The 20,034-nt window shown below is 37.6% G+C and overlaps 1 protein-coding gene across 19 annotated transcripts in view; it reads left to right on the top strand.

The window, feature by feature from the left end:
- THOC2 (THO complex subunit 2) overlaps nt 1-20,034 on the top strand; it is a 105,751-nt gene that overhangs the window by 28,636 nt on the left and 57,081 nt on the right. For 12 of the 19 annotated variants that reach the window (XR_014239566.1, XM_082376995.1, XM_082376992.1 and 9 more), the window contains 4 exons: nt 6,850-7,016; nt 10,152-10,202; nt 16,701-16,793; nt 19,795-19,950. Coding sequence is in view for 18 of the 19 variants with exons in the window: in XM_082376995.1 (XP_082233121.1) it covers nt 6,850-7,016; nt 10,152-10,202; nt 16,701-16,793; nt 19,795-19,950 (467 nt within the window). In the remaining variant the exon portion in view is untranslated. The remainder of the gene's footprint in view (nt 1-6,849; nt 7,017-10,151; nt 10,203-16,700; nt 16,794-19,794; nt 19,951-20,034) is intronic. The other 7 variants (XM_082376989.1, XM_082376987.1, XM_082376985.1 and 4 more) reach the window with 1 other exon arrangement.

Genomic DNA, 20,034 nt, shown 5'->3' with positions numbered 1-20,034 from the left:
ACTGGAATGTAAGTAAGTTCCATGAGGACAAGGGTTTTTGTCTGTTTTGTTTAGTACCTCTAACCTCAGTGCCTGGTACGTAGGTGTTGGATAAATACTCATCAAAAAACGAATGAATGTTTCCCCCTTTCTAGTAGAGTTTATAGTGATTCTTAGCCTCTTTTCCCTGACATGGAGGATTTGAGAAAGTTCATCTTCCTGGCTTAGTGTTTGTTTCTCTTTGGCTAGCTGATTCCCTCCTCCCCCATTGTCTGAGAAAGGAATTTTTCATTGACATTAAAGTTGAGGTTAAGACTTCAATTCCAGTGAGTACTCACTCTTTAAGAGGTAGAATTTATCGGATTCCCCCTCAATGCAGACTTCAGGTAGGCCTTGTCTCATCTGTCCAGAGCAGTTCACTAACATAGCATCCTGCTTTTCATGGCATCTTTGGATGAGTTTCCTCTTGTTTATTCCCATTGCTTTCTCTTTAGGAGCAACCTAGACAGATAATACCTTATACAAAGCTATCTCAGGTCTGATCTCCTTCACCAGCCATTGGCAGAACTGATATCTGGTTTGGGAGGCATGCATTTTTTTAAAAATAAATTTATTTATTTATTTGGCTGCGTTGGGTCTTCGTTGCTGCACGTGGGCTTTCTCTAGTTGTGTCGAGCAGGGGCTACTCTTCGTTGCAGTGCACGGGCTTCTCATTGCGGTGGCTTCTCTTTGTGGAGCAAGGGCTCTAGGCTCGCAGGCTTCAGTAGTTGTGGCACGTGGGCTCAGTAGTTGTGGCTTGTGGGCTCTCTAGAGCTCAGGCTCAGTAGTTGTGGCACGCGGGCTTAGTTGTTCCGTGGCATGTGGGATCTTCCTGGAACAGGACTGGAACCCGTGTTCCCTGCATTGTCAGGCGGATTCTTAACCACTGCGCCACCAGGGAAGTCCCGAGGCATGCATTTTAGATACACTTATATTTCAGGGTACTTGGTCTGATCAGGAGAAATCCTTATTTATCATTCTATAGTTAAAAGGTGGTCATTTGCTCCCTAAAAGATTCTGGCACATCGAAGTGTTTATGTCCTAAATGTAATAAACAGTATATCCTATCAGATAGCCTTGGGCTGTTTACTGCAAGAAAGCAAGGAATAGGAACCATTATGAGTCTGCCTGGTGTTTGTCTGACAGTAAGCTTGAAAAACTTAATAGGAATGGATAGTGATTATTAGTCCCTTGAGCTGCCATATCATAGATGCCTCTCAAATGATCCCTGCATCAAGATGGCAAAAAGCATCTTTTAGAAATTAGAGGAAAGGATATCAGAGATGGACTCTTTGGCCGTGCCACGTGGCTTGGGGGATCTTAGTTCCCTGACCAGGGATTGAACCTGGGCCCTCGGCAGTGAAGGCACGGAGTCCTAACCACTGGACTGCCAGGGAATTCCCAAAGATGGACTCCTTTGATTGCTGAACTAAACTATAAGCACTCTACTCTTCTGAATGCCCTTCAAAAAAGTAATAGCTAGGTATTCTTTTATTTCTTCTAAATTAGTGGTCAGCAAACCTTTTCTGTAAAGGATGAGATAGTAAATATTTTTTTCCTTTGTGGGTCATATGGTTTTTGTTGCAGCTACTCACTTTTGCCATTGTAGTGTGAGAGCAGCCATGGACAACATGTAAATAAATGAGTGTGTCTGTGTTCCAGCACAACTTTATTTACAAACATCGAATGGATTTGACCCATAGGCCATGGTGTGCTGATCGCTGCTCTAAATCAGAAGTTCTGGCTAAAAATTAGTCATGGAGCTAGCTTACTTGAGTTTGTTTGTTTGCTTATTTATTTATTTATTTATTTAGCTGGCTGTGCTGGGTCTTAGTTGCGACACGTGGGATCGTTGCCATGCGCAGGATCTTTGTTGTTGTGTGTGGGATCTTTAGTTACGGCATGCGGGCTCTTAGTTGCGGCATGTGGGATCTAGTTCCCTGACCAGGGATCGAACCCAGGCCCCCTGCATTGGGACCGTGGAGTCTTATCCACTGGACCGTCAGGGAAGTTCCGAGTTTGGTTTTGGAGACTGAAAATGGTTCTTCCTGGTTTTGGGTTTAGTGGTCCAGGATCTTTTTGGCCTTGGCTCTCTGATCCTTTCCTTCTCACCCAGAATCAGAGCCCTCTTCACCAAACCTCAGGACCTTCATTTGTCGCCTGGTGTCCAAGATTGTAGATTTGGCTGGAGATGGGGAAGGGTGGGGTGAGAGTCTCTCCTCCTTCAGTCTCACAGGTCCTCTTGGTTGCTTGTTAAGTGACCAGAGAAACATTAAAAACAAAATAAAATCCCAAGTCAAATGATTTTATTCTTTGGTAGATTATGGGACATTTAATCACTTTGACTACATTATCTTGAGTGTACTTAGTATTTTGTCTTTGGATCAGTATGGATATAAGAGCCATTAAGCCTTGAAGCTTCTTATCTTTTTGTCAACTCTCTCCTATCCCTTGGAAAGGGAAACCAGTTGACTGCTTCCTTTCCCTAAGGTTTTGCTTTACTGGAGTTTCTTTACTATACACTAGTTATGAAGAAGTTGTTTATCTCTACTATGAAAAAGAAGACAGCAATTGGTGTTCTCAAGCATAGTTGTTTTTACAATTATACTTTTATTTTGTTGGGTGCATTTCTCTGCATCTTGGCTCTCTGGTTCTTGCCTTGAGATGCGCAGTGTTTTGCAAATACTATTTCTTAGAAATGGTCTAGCATAAGTTATTAGCCTGTTTTAGTCCATTCAGGCTTCTGTAACAAAATACCACAGACTGGGGGGCTTATAGACAGCAGAAATGTACTTCTCACAGTTTTGGGGGCTGGAAGTCCAAGATCAGGGTGCCAGAATGGTTGGGTTCTCATGAGGGCCCTCTTCCGGGTTGCAGACTGCTAACTTGTTGTATCCTCACATGGTAGACGGGGCAATGGAGCTCTCTTTTTAAAGGGCATTAATCTGATTCATGAGACTATGCTCTTATGACCTATTCACCTTCCAAAGGCCCCACCTCCTAATACCATCACATTGGGCATTAGAATTTCAACATATGAATTTTGGGGGTACAAAAAACATTGAGACCATGGTATAGCCTGTTTCTAAAGTAATTCTACATGCCAGAGCCAGATCATGTCCTTTTGTTCAAAACATGGTTTTTCTTTGTCTTGTAAGGTTTATTCTGTCAGGAACATGATGGTTGACGCTATCATTCTGTTTTCTTGTCTGAAATGTACAGGCTGGACATCTCTTCCAGTCATGTTTACAATATTACCTTGGCCTTTTTGTTTCTGTTAAGAATCTCAATTTGACCTATTCTTAAAAGAACCATTGTCACTTTTATCATATTTTTGGCCTCTAGTTGCAATTACTTGCTCTAATATACTGGCCATCTTGTCCATCTTTGGGGAGCCTTCAGTTACTTTTCAGTGCATTTTTTCAAAGATGTATCATCCAAAAGGTGTGAACTCTCCTCAAGGGTAGGGAAGGCATTTTATTAATCTCTGTATCACAAGCACCTGGCACATAGTGGGTAGTTATTTAATGTTTATTTAAATGAAGGAATGAATCCATGGCCATTACAGGTCCACCATTTAAAAATGTTTCCGCTTCCGATATGATTCCCTGTTTGTTCCTCAAAAGGCATGTGTGTGTGTATATTCCTTAATGTAGCTGGTGGTAGAGGTAGGGAGCTAGGCTTATGATCTATCTCAAGATCACATGACTGTTGATGCTTGGGCTGGATAAAAGCCTTTTTTAAGATGTTTGAGCACAAGAGTGTCTGTTCTACCACAGCTGCCATTAGAAAAAAATTATTTTGGACATTTCAAGCTTACTTATTGTTCCTAAAATCTTGTATGTGAAATAGCTTAACTGTTATTTAGCAAATCTCTAAGGTTTTAAAAATGGTTTTCTAAGTCCTTGGTTTGGCTACTTTTTCCATATTATGTAGCATAGGTCATTCCAACTGATTGGACTAACTTATGGCACCTGAGACATATAATAGAAAATTCCTAAGCCAGTTTTTCTTTTGTGAAAGATACAAAGGTTGTTATCTATTATAAATAAAAGTTGCATCCCTTTTGTGTAGGTTACTACCTTAAATTGCCTCTAGAAAGAAACTGGTAGTTAGTTGACTGTACAGATCACTGTTAAAATAGCCTTCATGGAATAATACTGTTTAAACAAAACATAATGTCAACGGTTCATATTGTAGCACATTGAAAATATAAACTTTAAAGCAATGTAAATGAAACACATTTCCATGTAACATGTTGCTGTTCTAGTCCTTATTCACAAGTTTTGTGGATGTAGCATAATGGGTAATTATAAGCCAGCCATTTTTTCAAAAGTGTATTCAATGTATCTTTTGTCCTCTCTGACAGAGTAGAGCATTATTCATTTTTATTTAGTTGATTGAACTTTTATATTTAGTAAATATAGGAGCAGTTATAAGGTTGGAGAATTTGCTAGATCTTCCATAATCTGTTGTCAGTGCCTTTTTTTTTCCAGCTTTATCTAGGCATAATTGATATACAATAAAATATGCATGTTTGAAGTGTACAGTTTGAGTTTTAACACATGTATACACCTGTGAAAACATCACCACAATCTAGATAATGCACATTTCTATCACTCTCCACCCCCGACCCAGTTTCCTCTTGCCCCTTTGTATTTCATTCCCCCCCGTACTTCCTCTTTTCTCCTCCCCAGGTAATCAGTGATCTGCATTCTAAACTATAGATTAGTTTGCATTTTCTATAATTCTTTTATAAATGGAATCATATAGTGAGTTTTTTTTTTTTTTTTGGTCTGGCTCATTTCATTCAGCATAATTATTTTGTAATTCATCCATGTTGTTGCTTGTATTGGTAGTTCTTTCCTTGTTATTGTTGAGTAGTATTCCACTGTATATTCTACAATTATACTGTACTACAGTTTGTTTATCCATTCACATGTTGATGGATATTTCAGAGTGTCCTATTATAAATAAAGCTGCTGTGAATATTTGTGTACAAGTCTTTGTATGGACATAGACATTTTTTCTCTTGGCGTAAATACCTAGGAATGAAATGGCTGGGTCATATGGTAGGTGTTAAGTTTAACTTTTAAGGAAACTGCCAATTTTACAAAGCAGTCGTACTGTTTTACATTTTATATTTCCACCAGCAGCATTTAAAAATTCCAGTTGCTATTTTGGAGTCACTTGTACATTCATAAGCCATACTTTTTGGGGGTGCAAGGACAGGCAAAAATATTTAGAAGTTTTCTTCCCAGAACTTTAGATAAACATCTCTTTGGAGAATTTATGAAAGTCTGGAGCTCTTTTCAGTAAGAGATGATCACTGTGTTGGTCCTTTCTTTCCTTAGTATGAGAGAAATGGAAGAAAATGTATTCTTAACTTTGCGTTTCATAAAAAGAGGAAAGAAATACTTCTTGTATTTGGAGAGTTTGGTTTTCTAAGTGATTGCTAAGATACTGCAAATTAGACATTAGTTTTATAGCATTTAATATACTTAAGTGTGGAGATAATAGAAGTAACTCTGGAAATCATTAATAGGATATATAAGAATTTTCTTTGAAAAATCCTCTAAGTCATCCATAAGGTATAGTGTTTAGACCTAACATCTCTCCCTAAGTTAACACAGTTGTTCTTTTTCCTCCAGCGTTAGAAGAAATCAGTGTTTATTTGCTTGCCCCAGATGAAGTGGTTAGCTTGCATTTAGGGACTATGCCTAATGAAAAATACGTAATTAAAAATACTAGAATTCCATTCAGCTTGATGCACAAGGCATGAGGGAACTGATATAAACTGAGGGAACAGCCGATTGATATGCTCACTCTGGGTCATAAGCATACATTATATTGAGAGGAATGGTGGGTGGAATTGACTATATCATTTAAATTCTCTCTTGTTTATTTTGCTATGTGTAAATGGTTGCATTCTCAAATTAAATGCACATGTGATGTGACTGTGCTATAATATAATTATGGTAACAGCTGAAGCTGAATGCAAATAGAGGTAATAATGTATTAAGAGTAGGGTGGCTGATAGGAATGTTTATTAAATTCATGTTTATTGGCCCTTTTTAGCTTACCCTAGGAGATTAGCAAGGATAAGTAGCCATCGGTACCTATTAAGTGCTGCTTTCCCTTCCCTTTCCTGCTATACGTAGATTGTTTTCTTCCTTCTCTGTTTGCTTGTGTTTTGTCCCCAACTCCTTGTATTCTCATCTCTTTAGTATTAGCAGTATACCTGTTTTCCTTTAGAGTGCTGCCCAAAACTATGAATGTACAATTACATTTTGTAGTTTTGTTGTATATGTAAGATAAACTAAAAATTGATTATAAAAATCATGCTCTACTTTCATGAACCTGAACTTTTAACTCATTTGTCAACATTCCAAACACTTCTGCATAAAACATAAAAAAACCTTTAGTTGCCTAACTTGTAAGATGTATTGTTTGATTTTCATATTTTGCTAAGAATTAAAAATGTGAATCTCTTTCACTAGCGTGAGTAATCAAGAACTGATGAGATGATGTGGCATAGAAGAAATTTCACTTGACTTAGTGTCACAGGTCCTGGGCTCCAGCCTAAGCCCTGTCATTAACCCACTTTGCAATCCTGGGCAAGTCATATTTCTCATCTGTAACATGTGGGGAGTAGCCATGATGACCTTGAAAATTATGAAGATTTCCCTCTGGGGCAGGGGAAGCAAACTTGTAAAAGAAGTTGTTTTTAAAAACATTTTTATTTTATGTATGTTGTCCCTGAAGGTTAATGGCTTTTCTAGAAATTATGTATAATCACTTTTGAATTTGTGTATATCTCATCTGTTGCAGGATGCTTTAATCTGGATCCCAATAGAGTTCTGGATGTCATTTTAGAAGTGTTTGAATGCAGGCCAGAACACGATGACTTCTTTATATCTTTATTAGAATCTTACATGAGTATGTGTGAACCGCAAACACTGTGTCATATTCTTGGGTTCAAATTCAAGTTTTACCAGGTAAAGAAAAATATGTGTGTGTGTGTGTGTGTGTGTGTGTGTGTGTGTGTGTGTGTTTATGTGTATATGTATGTTAATTTTGTGATTTTATATGTAAAATTTAATTTGAATTTTATTTCTTAATGACTGGTTTCAGCTCAGCCATTCTAGCAGAGGGGATAGAAAAAACTACATTAGTGGTATGAATGATGTGATGTGAAAGCCTAGAAGAAAGCATAATACATTTTTGCCTTGAGAGAGATGGAGTCAGGGAAGACTTCACAGATAGAACCTTTTTTAAACCTGGTCCTTGAAGGATGAGTAGGTGTTTGTTGAGAGTTGTCTGTGCAGAAGTAACAAATAGTGTGTCAGTGAAGACGTGGCAGTATGAATGTACGTAACATATTGAAGAAATGGTACATAGTCTCATGTGGCTGGATAGTAAGATGTGGGGAAAAGAAGGGACAGGAAGTGAAGTTGGAAAGGTTGGCACAACTTTAGATTGTCAAGGGCCTTGAACACTGTGTTGAGTTAGAATTTTATTGTACAGGTAGTTACCATTGGAATTTTTTATGGATGTGAATAAATTCTTGAGGCATATCTTACATCATTTTTCACTTAAACCACTACAGTAGTTATCTTGCAGATCTATGCCTCTGATTATTTCTCTTTCAATCCACCTTTCATATTATTACTACTGTTACATTCTGAAAGAGATCTAATTGACTCACTGCTTAAAAACCTTTGCCTGCAGGATGAAATTCAGACTTCTAAATGTGGCAGAAAAGGCTCTTCACCATCTAGCCCCATTCTTTCTTTCTAGCCTCATCTTTAATGATTTTTTCCCTCAAACCTCATATTCTAGTCATATTCAATTACTAGCCATTTCCTGAACTTAGGTAGGGGCATTGCTATGTTTGGACCTCTGTTTACATACAGTTCTTTATAACTAGAAAACTGTTCTTACCCACCCCCTCTCGCCTATCTTTTCTTCATCTTGTAAACTCTTATTTATTCTTTAAGATCAAGTGCTACTTGCGCTATAAAGTTTTGGTGAGCACTTCACCCATGCATAATTAGTCACTTCTTAAACTCTGTTCTCATAAAACTTGACACAGGCTTCTAGCACTTATCAGGTTATATTAGAATAAACCATGTCTGTCTCCTTTGCTAGGTTGTTAGTCATTTAGGATGGTCTATATTTTACTAATTTCTCTGGATTAATTTATTGCTTAGCCTATAGTAAATGTTCACTAATTACTACAAATGAGTGATCTATGTTTTAGGAAGATAACTCTCTGGATAGCATGGAGGATTTTAACGTAATAAGGCCTCTGTTGCCTTTTTGGTATAGCTTTCCTAATTTGTCTACCTGCCTGGGATATTCAACTAGTCAAGAAATACTCATTTATTGAGTTTTTAGGGTATGTTGTTGCTTTGCTAAGCACTGAGGATACTCTGGTAAAGAGTGTCTATTCCTGTCCTCTGGAGCTCAAGTTCAGCATAGTAAGACAGTTTTCTTTTAGGATTCTCAAATATATACCACCTACTGCCTTTGCTTATCTTCAGTTTTCCATTTCTCTGGAATGCTCCAGAAGAGAAATTAGATTAGAACTAAAAGCATATAGCTTTTTGATACCAAACAAGATGAATGGCAAGGTTTTGGGGCAAGAGCATTTCACCTTTGTTCAAAAATTAGTGATGGCAGACGTTCCTATTCCTACCAGTAGCCAGGGAGTCCACTCTTAGTACAGAGAAAGAGAAGTTCAAGTGTTTCATCACATTTTAAGAGGCACCTTGATTGCTTTGGGTTTGAGAACATGAAGCCAACTGCTGAAGTGACAGGGTAGCTGAAATTTAACTTGGGCATGATTAATTAGAATATAGGTTAGGGCTTTGGAGACTGAGGGTTTCAGAGCATATTGCAGTGAATATGGATGACCTACTGCTTCATATCAAGTATTGTTGAATGTGAGTTTCAGAATTAAAAATTTGTATATGAAAATATTCCTCATAATGGTAACACTTTTTGAGCTGAATTAAAATACCCATGGGGGTTGACCAATGTTAGGATGATCTTTTTTTTAGTAGATCATGGGGCCTTTGTCTTATATGAGAAATACCCAACCAAGAAACATTTGATTTAGAAATCACCTATTATTGGAAAGAGTAACCCTTGTATTGCTCTGTATAGCACCATTCCCTTATTTCTATTGCCTGAGCTATCTTGTTTTGAGAATCTGCAGTCTTAAGGACCACTGCGGGCAGGGGAAGAAATGTCAGGGATTTTAGATAATTTGTGGTCTTGGGAGGTAAAGTAGGAAAAGCCATGAAAATAAAAAACTGCTTAGGGCATGTAACCTGGGGAATTGGCTCCTAGGCGTGTATGCTCACCCTGTGTATTGGTCCCTTGCCTAACTCCACTCCCCCCTCCCCCCTCCCCATCACTACCTGAAAATGTTTACTCCCACTGACCATAACCCATGTTTTCACCAGTTGGAAATTATTTGGATTAACAGGCTTCTTTTAATTTTTTTCCTTAATGCTTAGGACTTCTAGGCAAAGGTAATTATTTCTGCTATGAAGTCAGTGAGAGTGATTTTAATTCTGGTTTCAACCTGGGGTCAGCTATACTGGATGTTTTGACTTGGAAGGGTGGTACGGATGTAAACAGTTTTAGGGCACATGACCAATTTGGAAAATTGGGCTGGTACGTCTGTTTGATTCTCCTAACAGGGATTGCTACAATAGAGGGTTTAGGGACAGCATGAAGGTCAGCACAAAGGGCAGGAAGAAAGGAGTACTAGAAAGTATGAGGGTATTGAAAGACAAACTTGGCTGGAGTTGTCTTGCCACAGGAAAGAGGAAGGAGATGATGACTCTCATCCTTGATTTCTGGATTCAAAACACAGTAATAGTAGTAATAGTACCATGGTCAGGCACCGTTATAACCCAAAATTTATTCATTTAAGAAATATTGACTGAGTACCTCTTATGTGCCAGGTAGAGTGTTGTGGGTAGGAATCAGGAATTCAGTTTTGGGCATGTTAAGTTTGAGATACCTGTTAAAGATTTAGATATCCAAGTGGAGATGTTGAGTAAATAACTGGATATTTGTTTTTTTTTTTTATAAACTTATTTATTTGTTTATTTTAGTTTTGGCTGCATTGGGTCTTCGTTGCTGCGTGCTGGCTTTCTCTAGTTGCGGTGAGCGGGGGCTACTCTTCACTGCGGTGCGTGGGCTTCTCATTATGGTGGCTTCTCTTGTTGCGGAGCATGGACTCTAGGCACGCGGGCTTCAGTAGTTGTGGCTCGCGGGCTCTAGAGCACAGGCTCAGTAGTTGTGGTGCACAGGCTTAGTTGCTCCGCGGCATGTGGGATCTTCCCAGACCAGGGCTCGAACCCGTGTCCCCTGCATTGGCAGGCAGATTCTTAACCACTGTGCCACCAGGGAAGTCCCAATAACTGGATATTTGGATCTGGTGTTCTAGAGAAAGGACTGGGCTAGAAATAGAAATGTGGGTGCCAAAAGCACATAGATGATATTTAAAGTTGTGATACTGGATGAAATCATCAAGTTGGATATAGAGACATAAGAGAACCAAGGGCTGAGCCTTGGGGCACTCTGATGTTAAAGGGCCTGGGAGAAGAGGAGGAACCAGCAAAGGAGGTATAGAAGGAACACATACATATAAGGAAAGAGGAAAACAAAAAGAATATAGCATCTTGGAAGCTAAATGGAAGAAGGAATGATCAATTCTGTTAAATATCTCTGATAGGTCATTTAAGATGAGGACTGAAAAATGGTCATTGGATTTATCAGCAGGGAGGTCAGAACTAGCCAGATTTGTAGAGTTTGGGTGGTGTTAAGAGAGAACGGGGAGAGTGGTATTGGAGACGATGAGAACAGACAACTCTGTAAAAGAGTTGCTACAAAGAGGCACAGACAAATGGGGTGATAGCTGGTAGAGGAAGTGAACTCGAGATTTTTTTTTTTGAAGATGGGAGAGAGAATACATTTATATGCTGACTGGAATGATTGAATGGAAAGGAAAACTGGTGATGTAGGAGAAAGAGGAGAGAATTATTGGATCAGTGTTCTTGAGTAGGATAGAGAGAATGCAGTTTATGGCATAAGTGATGGATGGAGTTTAAATAGGAGCATAGAGAATTCATCTGTAATAACAGGTGGAAAGGCAGCATATGTGGGTACAGTTGTTGGTATGTGGGTAGATCTGATGGTGAGAATTTATAGAAGTCCTATTGATTGCTCCAGTTTTCGTGCTGAAATAGAAAGCAGGGTCATCAACTGAGAGAGGATGAGAAAGGAGGTATTGGAGCTTAGGAGAGAAAGTAGGAAATAGTTGTGTAAGAGAGTGGGAGAGTGAATGGACAAGAGAAATAGAGTATGATTGGCCAGCAGTATTAAGGACCCACTTAAGGGTGGATGTGTGAAATTAGCACTTTGAGGAGTTGTAGCTATTGGTAATATTAAAGTTCAGGATATGGAGTGAATGGCTGACATAGGGTACAGGAGATCTTTGGAAGAGTGGAATTCAAGGAACTGAGAGACCAAGATGATGGAAGAATCACTAACGTGTATTTGAAAATCTCCAAAAATTAAGAAAGGAATAGAGTTGGAGAAGGTGACAGTGAATCAGAAGCTAAGATCATTCATTGCTAAGTGAAGGGCGGTGACCCAGGAGTCCACAGATGACAACAATAGGACATAACTAAAAGTGGCAGAGTAGAGAACTCCAGAGCTCTGTCCCTTCATGAAAACAACTAATGAACTGGCAAAAAAACTGAATCGACTTTTACAGAACTCTGGAATTTAGTAAAAACGTAAAACAACTAAGGAAAGGTTTGGTGAAGAAAGAAGCTGCTGTTTGGGGTAAGAGAGCACTGTGATATTTTAAATTGCCTGCCTACTATCCCTCACACCCAGATTGATGGTGGCTGTGAAGATAGAAGTCTGCACTCCTAGTACAGATTGCTAATGCCAGAGGATATAAAGAATTGTTTTCAAAGAATTCAGCCTGTCTGGCTGCTACCTGAAGGACTGGTGCAAGGGCCTGTCTTTCTTTCGCCTGATTGGGAGCATCCCTAGGGCTGGGGTGGCTTTTGCCAAAAACATTTGAAGACACAACTATTGGCTTTAGCAGTCTGGAGTAAGAGACAACAGTCAGACAAGCAATAGAGAGACTGAAAGCCTGGGAAGGAAGAAGTTGGATAAGGAGATACACAGGGGAATAAGGGCTTTAGAAAAATTCCTGTATGTACCACGGAATCAGAAAAAAAAAAGGCCAAGCACATGCCCAGAACTGGATGCATGCTCAGAAAAGGGCTGAGAAGACCCTAAGCTTTTTCCTCTGGCTGGCCTTTAGGCTCTACACAAGCAGGAAGTGAAGACTAAGGCAGAATTGTAAATGGCCCGGCTAAGTGTTGAGGAGTGCCCTAACATAGAGCCAATGTGCAAAGACTGGAAGAGTATTTTTTTCTTTTTTCTCTTCAGGCCTTTAAGAAATGCAAAACACTAGCTGACCACTAAGCTAAAAAGAAACAGATTTCAGTGGCCACACACAATAATAGTATAGACTTTACAAAATGAGTTTAGAGAAGTCACTAAACAAACAACAATAAACCACAGTAAGCAGCATCAACAAATCCCATAGAGGGGGCAGAATCTGATTTTCAGAGTTGCCACACAGTATTCAGTATTCAAAATGTTCAGTTTTCTGCAAGAAATAATGAGTTATGCAAAGAAACAAAGTAAGGGTCATTCATAAGAAAAAGGAAATTAATAGAAACTATCCCTGAGGAAGCCCAGGCAATGGACATCCTAGATAAATAATTTAAATCAACAGTCCTAAATATGCTTATTATCTATAGGAAACCATGGGGAAAGAACTAAAGAAAACCAGGAAAGCACTGTCTCACCAGACAGAGAATATCAATAAAAAATACAGAAATTATAAAAAAAAAAAAGGAACCAAACAAATTCTGGAGCCAAAAAGTGTGATAACTGAAATGAAAATTCGCTAGATGGGTACAACAGCAGATTTGAGAAGGCTGAAGAAACAATTAGACAACTTGATAAGTTAATTGAGGTTGAAAGGAGCAGAAACAGAAAAGAATGAAGAAAAATGAACAGAGACCTATAGGACACCATCAAGTGTACCAATATGTGGGGAGTTCCCTGGCGGTCCAGTGGTTAGGACTTGGCGCTTTCACTGCCATGGTCCTGGGCTCAATCCCTGATTGGGGAACTGAGATCCTGCAAGCCATGCAGGCGGCCAAAACAAAAAAAAAATACACGTGTACCAATATGTACTTTATGGAGTCCCAGAGGCAGAGGAGAGAGAGAAAAGGACAGAAAGTGTATTTGAGAAAATAATGGTCGAAACCTTCCCAAATTTGATGAAAAATATAAATCTACACATCTAAGAAACTCTAGGAACACCAAGAGGGATAAACTCAGAGAGATCCACACTGAGACACATTATAGTCAAATTGTTGAAAGACAAAGAGAATCTTGAAAGCAGCAAAACAGATGTGACCCATTGCATACAAGAGATCCTCAATGAGATTGACAGCTGATTTCTCTTCAGAAGGCAGTGGGATGGCATATATAAAATGCTGAAAGAATGAAACCAAGAATTCTATATCCAACAAAACTATCCCTCAAAACTGAGAGATTATGATATTCCAAGGTAAACAAAAGCTGGGGGAGTTCGTTGCTGGTAGACCTGCCCTACAAGAAATGCTAAAGGGAGTCCTTTGGGCTGAAATGAAAGGACACTAAACGGTAACTAGAAGTCATATGAAGAAATAAAGAACACCGGTAAAGGTAACTACATAGGTAAATATAAAAGCCAGTATTACTGTATTTTTTGGTTTGTAGCTCCTCCTTTTTACTTATATGATTTAAAAGGCAAAGGAATAAAACAACAATTATAAATCTAATTGGCACACAATGTATAACAGTATAAAAGGGGGAGGGATAGAGATTTATAGGTGCAGAGTTTTTGTATAATATTGAAGCTAAGTTGGGACTTCCCTGGTGGTCCAGTAGTTAAGACGCTGTGCTTCCAATGCCGGGGACGCGAGTTCGATCCTTGGTCAGGGAACTCAGATCCCACATGCCATGCTATATGGCCAAAAAAAAAAAAATGAAGCTAAATTGATATTAATTCAAAATAGGTTATTATAAGTTTAAAATGTTAATTGTAAGACTCAAGATAACCACTAAGAAAATACTTTAAAAAATAAATAGAAGAGGAAAGGAGAAGGGAATCAAAATAGCACACTACAAAAAAAATCAAACACACAAAAAAGACAGTAATGGAGGAAATGAGAAACAAAAAATAATATAAGACATATAGAAAACAAATAACAAAATGGTGGAAGTCCTTCTTTGTCGCTAATTATTTAAATGTAAATGGGTAAAACTTTGTAATTAAAAAGCAGAGTTTGGCAGAATGTATAAAAAAGCATGATCCAGACCCACCAAGGTCATGTGACTTTTCTGTACTGTTAAAATTCATTGAAATGAGAGGGAAAAAAAAGCATGATTCAACTATATGTTATCTATAAGAGACTTACTTTAAGATCCAAAGATATAAATATGTTGAAAGTGAAAGTATGGAAATAGATACCCCATGCAAATAGTATCCAGGAGAGAGCTGGGGTGGCTATTAAGACAAAATTTTTTATAATAGATAACAAAAGGCATTATATATTGATAAAAGGGTCAACCTATCAAGAATGTAACACACAACAGTTAATAAATGTATATGCACCAAACAGAGCCTTAAAATATATGAAGCAAAGATTAACAGAATTGAAAGGAGAAATAGACAGTTCTACAATAACTGTTGGATATTTCCATACCTCACTCTCATTAATGGATAGAACAACTAGACAGAAGATCAGTAAGGAAATAGAGGACTTGAACAACACTGTAAACCAGTTAGATTTAACAGACATATATAGAACACTCCACTCAACAACAATAGATTACACATTCTTCCTGAGTACACATGGAACATTCTCCAGGATAGACCTTATATTAGACCACAAAACAAGTCTCAATACATTTGTAACATTGAAATCATACAAAATATCTTCTTTGACCACAGCAGAATGAAACTAGATCACAGGTGAAACTAGATCCCAGCAATAGTGAGGGATAGTGAGTGATAGGAAATTCAGAGCTGGGTGGGCTTTAGGGAGCATGGAGGGAGAATAGTCTGAAAACAACTATAAAAAGCAAAGATGATTCATACCCCATCTCCAGGCCTAGTAGTGTGAGGGGTCTGGGGAAAATAGCCACCACTTGACTGGGTTACAGTGGGAGTGGTGTTCCTAGTGAGTCTAGTCTTTGTTCAAGTGTCAAGGTGAAGAGGGGAGGAGAGGTTTAGAGGATGTATTTAGAGGAGAGGTTCAGGATATAGGGGGTTTTGCTGAGGATGGATCATGAATTCCAGAGGATTCCATGGAAGTTTTTTAAGAATGCTATGGATAGGTAGGATAGGACAGAACAGGGATTGTGCAGAGCAATATGAAGATCAGTTTACGGGAGTTGACATTTGTCCTGAGAGTCGGGGGCTTCTTGTGACTCATTTAAACAGAGATAATGGGAAAAATGAGAATATTCCTGGTGGATTCAAGTCAGGTAGCGAGCTTTTGTGGGTTTGCTCCGAAAGTGTGACCACCATTTGTTTTTAATGGGAAAATGTTTTGATACTAAATAACCATTTAAAAAACATTTAGAATCAAACTATTGCTAAGTTGAAGACTTATCTGCCTTAAAAATTACAGTGAAACCATGCCTTTTTTATATGATATCTATTAGTTTCGTTAGCTTCATATATTATGTACATAACACCTATCACAATTGTGGGGGGGGCTTACTTACAAAGATCTCATTTTCAGTGTTGAGTAGAAGCAGAACATAATGTATTGTCACTGTTTGCTTTTTATTTGCATTTTGCCATTTAGTAATTGCTAGTTGTCCTCACGTCATTCTTCTATTCATCTGACCCCAAGCAGTTTAAAAATTAGGGAAAAGTCTTCTTGATAGCATTCAGAGATCCTTCTGTTTCTCTGTAGGGTGCATAGGGCTGACCTGGAATTGGCCGTTCCTTGTTTACAATGTTGAATTATTCATGTGTATTAAGTATAGACACCTGTTTTGAAGGGGAAATCAGCTGACAAGCAGATATACTTAGCATAAACCCCAAGGAATAAAAGAATAGGAAGAAAAGTATGAAGCAGACACAGATGGTTCCGTACTTCCAAACTTGTCAGTCTTGTCTATCTGCATCTCCACTGAGAAGTACTTGAAAAACCAAGTTAAGAAAACACACATATAAACAGAAACCCAAACTACATATTATGCAGTATAAAATCTCATTCTGTTCAAGTTTCAGATTTTATTCAAATATCAGCATGTATTGTAAAATGTGTCCATTTTTGAAACTGCTTTCCTTGTGTTCATCAGATGTGCCAGTGTGAAAAGGGACATTCACATAATTATCTTTGTCCTGAATTTGGATGTTATTTATGATCAGGAAGAGCAATGAAGCTTATTGTTGACGTAGAGTTATTTGATCTAATTGTTCTTAATTATTGGTAGATAAATGGATATGATTTTAGTTGTACTTTAGGCACTAAATAGAAACTTTTCTTTTGTTTTTCAAGGAACCAAATGGAGAGACTCCTTCATCTTTGTACAGAGTTGCAGCAGTACTTCTACAGTTTAATCTTATTGATTTAGATGATCTTTATGTACATGTAAGTCCAGTGGGCTGCTAAGAATATTTGGTTGTTCATCCCAGGGGTGGGGAAGATGAGTAGGCAGCCATATATATATAGCACTCCAGGATTGGTTCTAGGCTCTCAAGTCTTAATTTTTGAAGCTCTATTGCATTACTGCTTTGTGTTTACTTTATAAAGCGAATGAATTTAGTTCATTGGAACCATGGAAATGAAATACCTTTTGTCACCGTTACAGAATTCAAGGTTGGCTATGAAGTTAAAGTTCTTAATTGTCGTCAAGGCATATCTCATGGAGAGCGAGGCCAAGTTCTAATCAATGTGGTTTTAGACTTCTGTATTATACACAAATTAGGGGAAATATGAGATTACCTACTTAGTTCTTCCTTCTCACCCAAATGTTAATTTTAGGCATTCAGTATGAATGGGGAACTTTTCGTATACTTTTAAAAAAATGGCTTCTTTTGTGTTTTTACTAGATAATAAATGACTGGTGTTGTGCTTTTATTGCTGGATCTAGGATTTAGAGGAGTGTGTATGTGATTATGATTTATGATCTCTAGCAACAGCTTAGCCTGTCAGTTTGAAAACACTAGGTTTGTAGCATAGAAATTCCTGTTTTATTAAGTTGTGCATTAGGATATCTATGAACTGTCCAAAGCTGACATCATCTTCACCGCCTTTGAAATCACTTTCTTGCCTGTCATTGCATATTGTGGTTACAGAGTTGAATGAAACTTGATCACTACCTTGGAAGCAGTCATAGTCTAGCAAGGGAGAAAACATTTTGCATTATACAATAAGTACTTTATTGGAAGTATTCACAAAGTGCTGTGAGGGCCCAGAATAGATAGTGACCATCTCTGTCTTGGGGGGATTTTGGAAGGCTTTTCCAAACTACTGATGTTGAACTGGGAACTTGATAGATGAGTAGGTGTTGGCCAGGCTTAAAAGGTGGGAAGCTTTGTAGGTAGAATTAACCTAATATAAAGGCAGGAGGTTTGAAAAGGCTTCACCAGCACCTTAGGGGAACAGCAGGAAGCTCAGAGTGGTTGGAGCCTAGGGTGGTATGTAGGGGAAATGAGGAGGGAGAAAGAATTAGGTTGGGGGCCAAACTGTGAAGGGCTGTTAAGTGCCATGGTAAGGAGTTTGGATTTTTTTTCTTGTTGATAGTAGAGAGCCATTCAAGATTTAGAGTAGAGAAGGGATGTACAAACTGAGAACATGGAAAATTGGTCAGAAAAAGGAGAATCTGAAGACGTAGGTATGAGTTTATAGGCAAGTGTAGACTGGCAGGACAAATGGAAAGTACAAAAATGATGATAGATTTATTACTGATATTTTGCAGTTTAACTTTAAATATAAGCAGACTAAGTGTTCCTTTTAAGGTGACAGAGATTTTCACATGGGATTAAAAACCAGTTTATTGTTTACATGAGACATCTAAAACCTAAGGACAAAGAAAGGTTGAAAGTAAAATGGTGGGAAAAATATACTAGGGAAATTATTATTGTCAGATAAAATAGAGATAGTCACTTTATAATAATAAAGTTCTGTTTACTGGGAAGATATAATCATTGTAACTTTATATACACCTAATAACATATTCTCAAAATACAGAAGACTAGAAATTGAGAGAACTATAATTAAAAACTTAGATTTAACCCATTGTAATGGGAGATTTTAGAGGCAATTGCAGTAGACTAGGTAAAAGATGAGGACCTGTGGTAGATATGTGATAGATATATAAGTAAAGCAATAAAAATGGGTTTGATTGCCAGTGGAGAGAATAAAGAATGAGAAAAAGTCTCATTTACCTCCTTGTACCAGTCCATAATGCATTTTCTCCCACTCCCCTTTTTTGATTAATGGGATAAAGTCTGTAGTATGTAGCTTAATAATTTCACTGTCTCCTTTTATTATTTACTGATTGTTTACTTTGCATTAGACTTAGCTACTGAAATAGATTATGCATTTCTAGGGACAGGAATGCTTCTTTTATAGCTCACCATAGTGCCTAGCAAAATCTACTAAGTAATAGTTTGTTGGTTAGTGTCTAGGTTATTTTATGAAATGTCCACATTAGCCATCTTCCACTCATACAAGATGGCTGAACTTGAGATACTTGATCCTTTGTTCATAATGGAGGGTCAACTATCCACATATTACCTTTTCTTTTGTAATAAACTAGAAACTAGTTTGTGACTTAAGTCAAATAGGTATCTAGAAAATGAAAAGTGAGATGTCAAGCTGTTCATAATTTTTCGACTTGAGATTTTTCATTTATTTTTTTACTTTTTTTTTTATAGATATGGAAAGTTTATTTCTAGATCCCATGGAAATTTAATGGAGTTTGTAGAGTTTTTTTTTTTATAACTAGAAGAAAATGTGTGTATTTTCTAAGCATGACAACAGAAGCAAGCAATAATAAAGGAAACCCGTATAAATTATCAGGGCTGCTCTGAGAGCTATACCCATAAATATAATCTTTTTCTTTTTTGCAGGTTCTTATTATCTATTTTATACATATTAGTGTATATATGTCAGTCCCAAGAGATTTTTCATTTAGAGGAATCAACTTTGCCCCTTTATGTCAATCAGTAGTTTACCTCTCCCAAATTGGATCCGTATGTAGCACTTTATTTAATTTGGAGTTTGGCCTTTAAAGGGGAAATCTGTGATATTTTTAATGGAACAGGTACACATTTTCTTGGGTAAACTAATAAATTCAATGGTAAGCATCACTGTTGTAGTATTATATTAATTTAGGACCTCTGACAGACAGAAGAGATGAAGCTTTGAATTGCTACCTGAGTTTAAAAGGTGTACAAAATTCAGGTACTTAATCCTGTCAGGTTATATGAAAATAATGGAGAGAGACCTATTTAGAAGGGAAATTATGGTCATAAATAGGCCAGACTTCTTATTTAGTTTTATCAATAGAGAGTAGATAGTGTTTGCATTTTGTATGTGCAAATAGTATTAGCTGTTTTATGAAATTTTAATGAACCATTTTTAGCTTCTTCCAGCTGATAATTGCATTATGGATGAACACAAACGAGAAATTGTAGAAGCTAAGCAGATTGTTAGAAAACTTACAATGGTTGTACTGTCTTCCGATAAAATTGACGAACGAGAGAAAGAAAAGGAAAAAGAAGAGGAGAAAGTGGAGAAGGTATATAGTTTATTCTGATAAAATTAACATTGTCTTCTGGATTTAGAATTATGAAATTTAACTTGTGATGGTTAATCAACTTAC

This window comes from Balaenoptera borealis (genome assembly GCF_965194805.1).
Source record: "Balaenoptera borealis genome assembly, chromosome: X".
Classification (NCBI taxonomy): Eukaryota; Metazoa; Chordata; class Mammalia; order Artiodactyla; family Balaenopteridae; genus Balaenoptera; species Balaenoptera borealis.
This window is presented reverse-complemented; position numbering and strand designations above follow the sequence as displayed.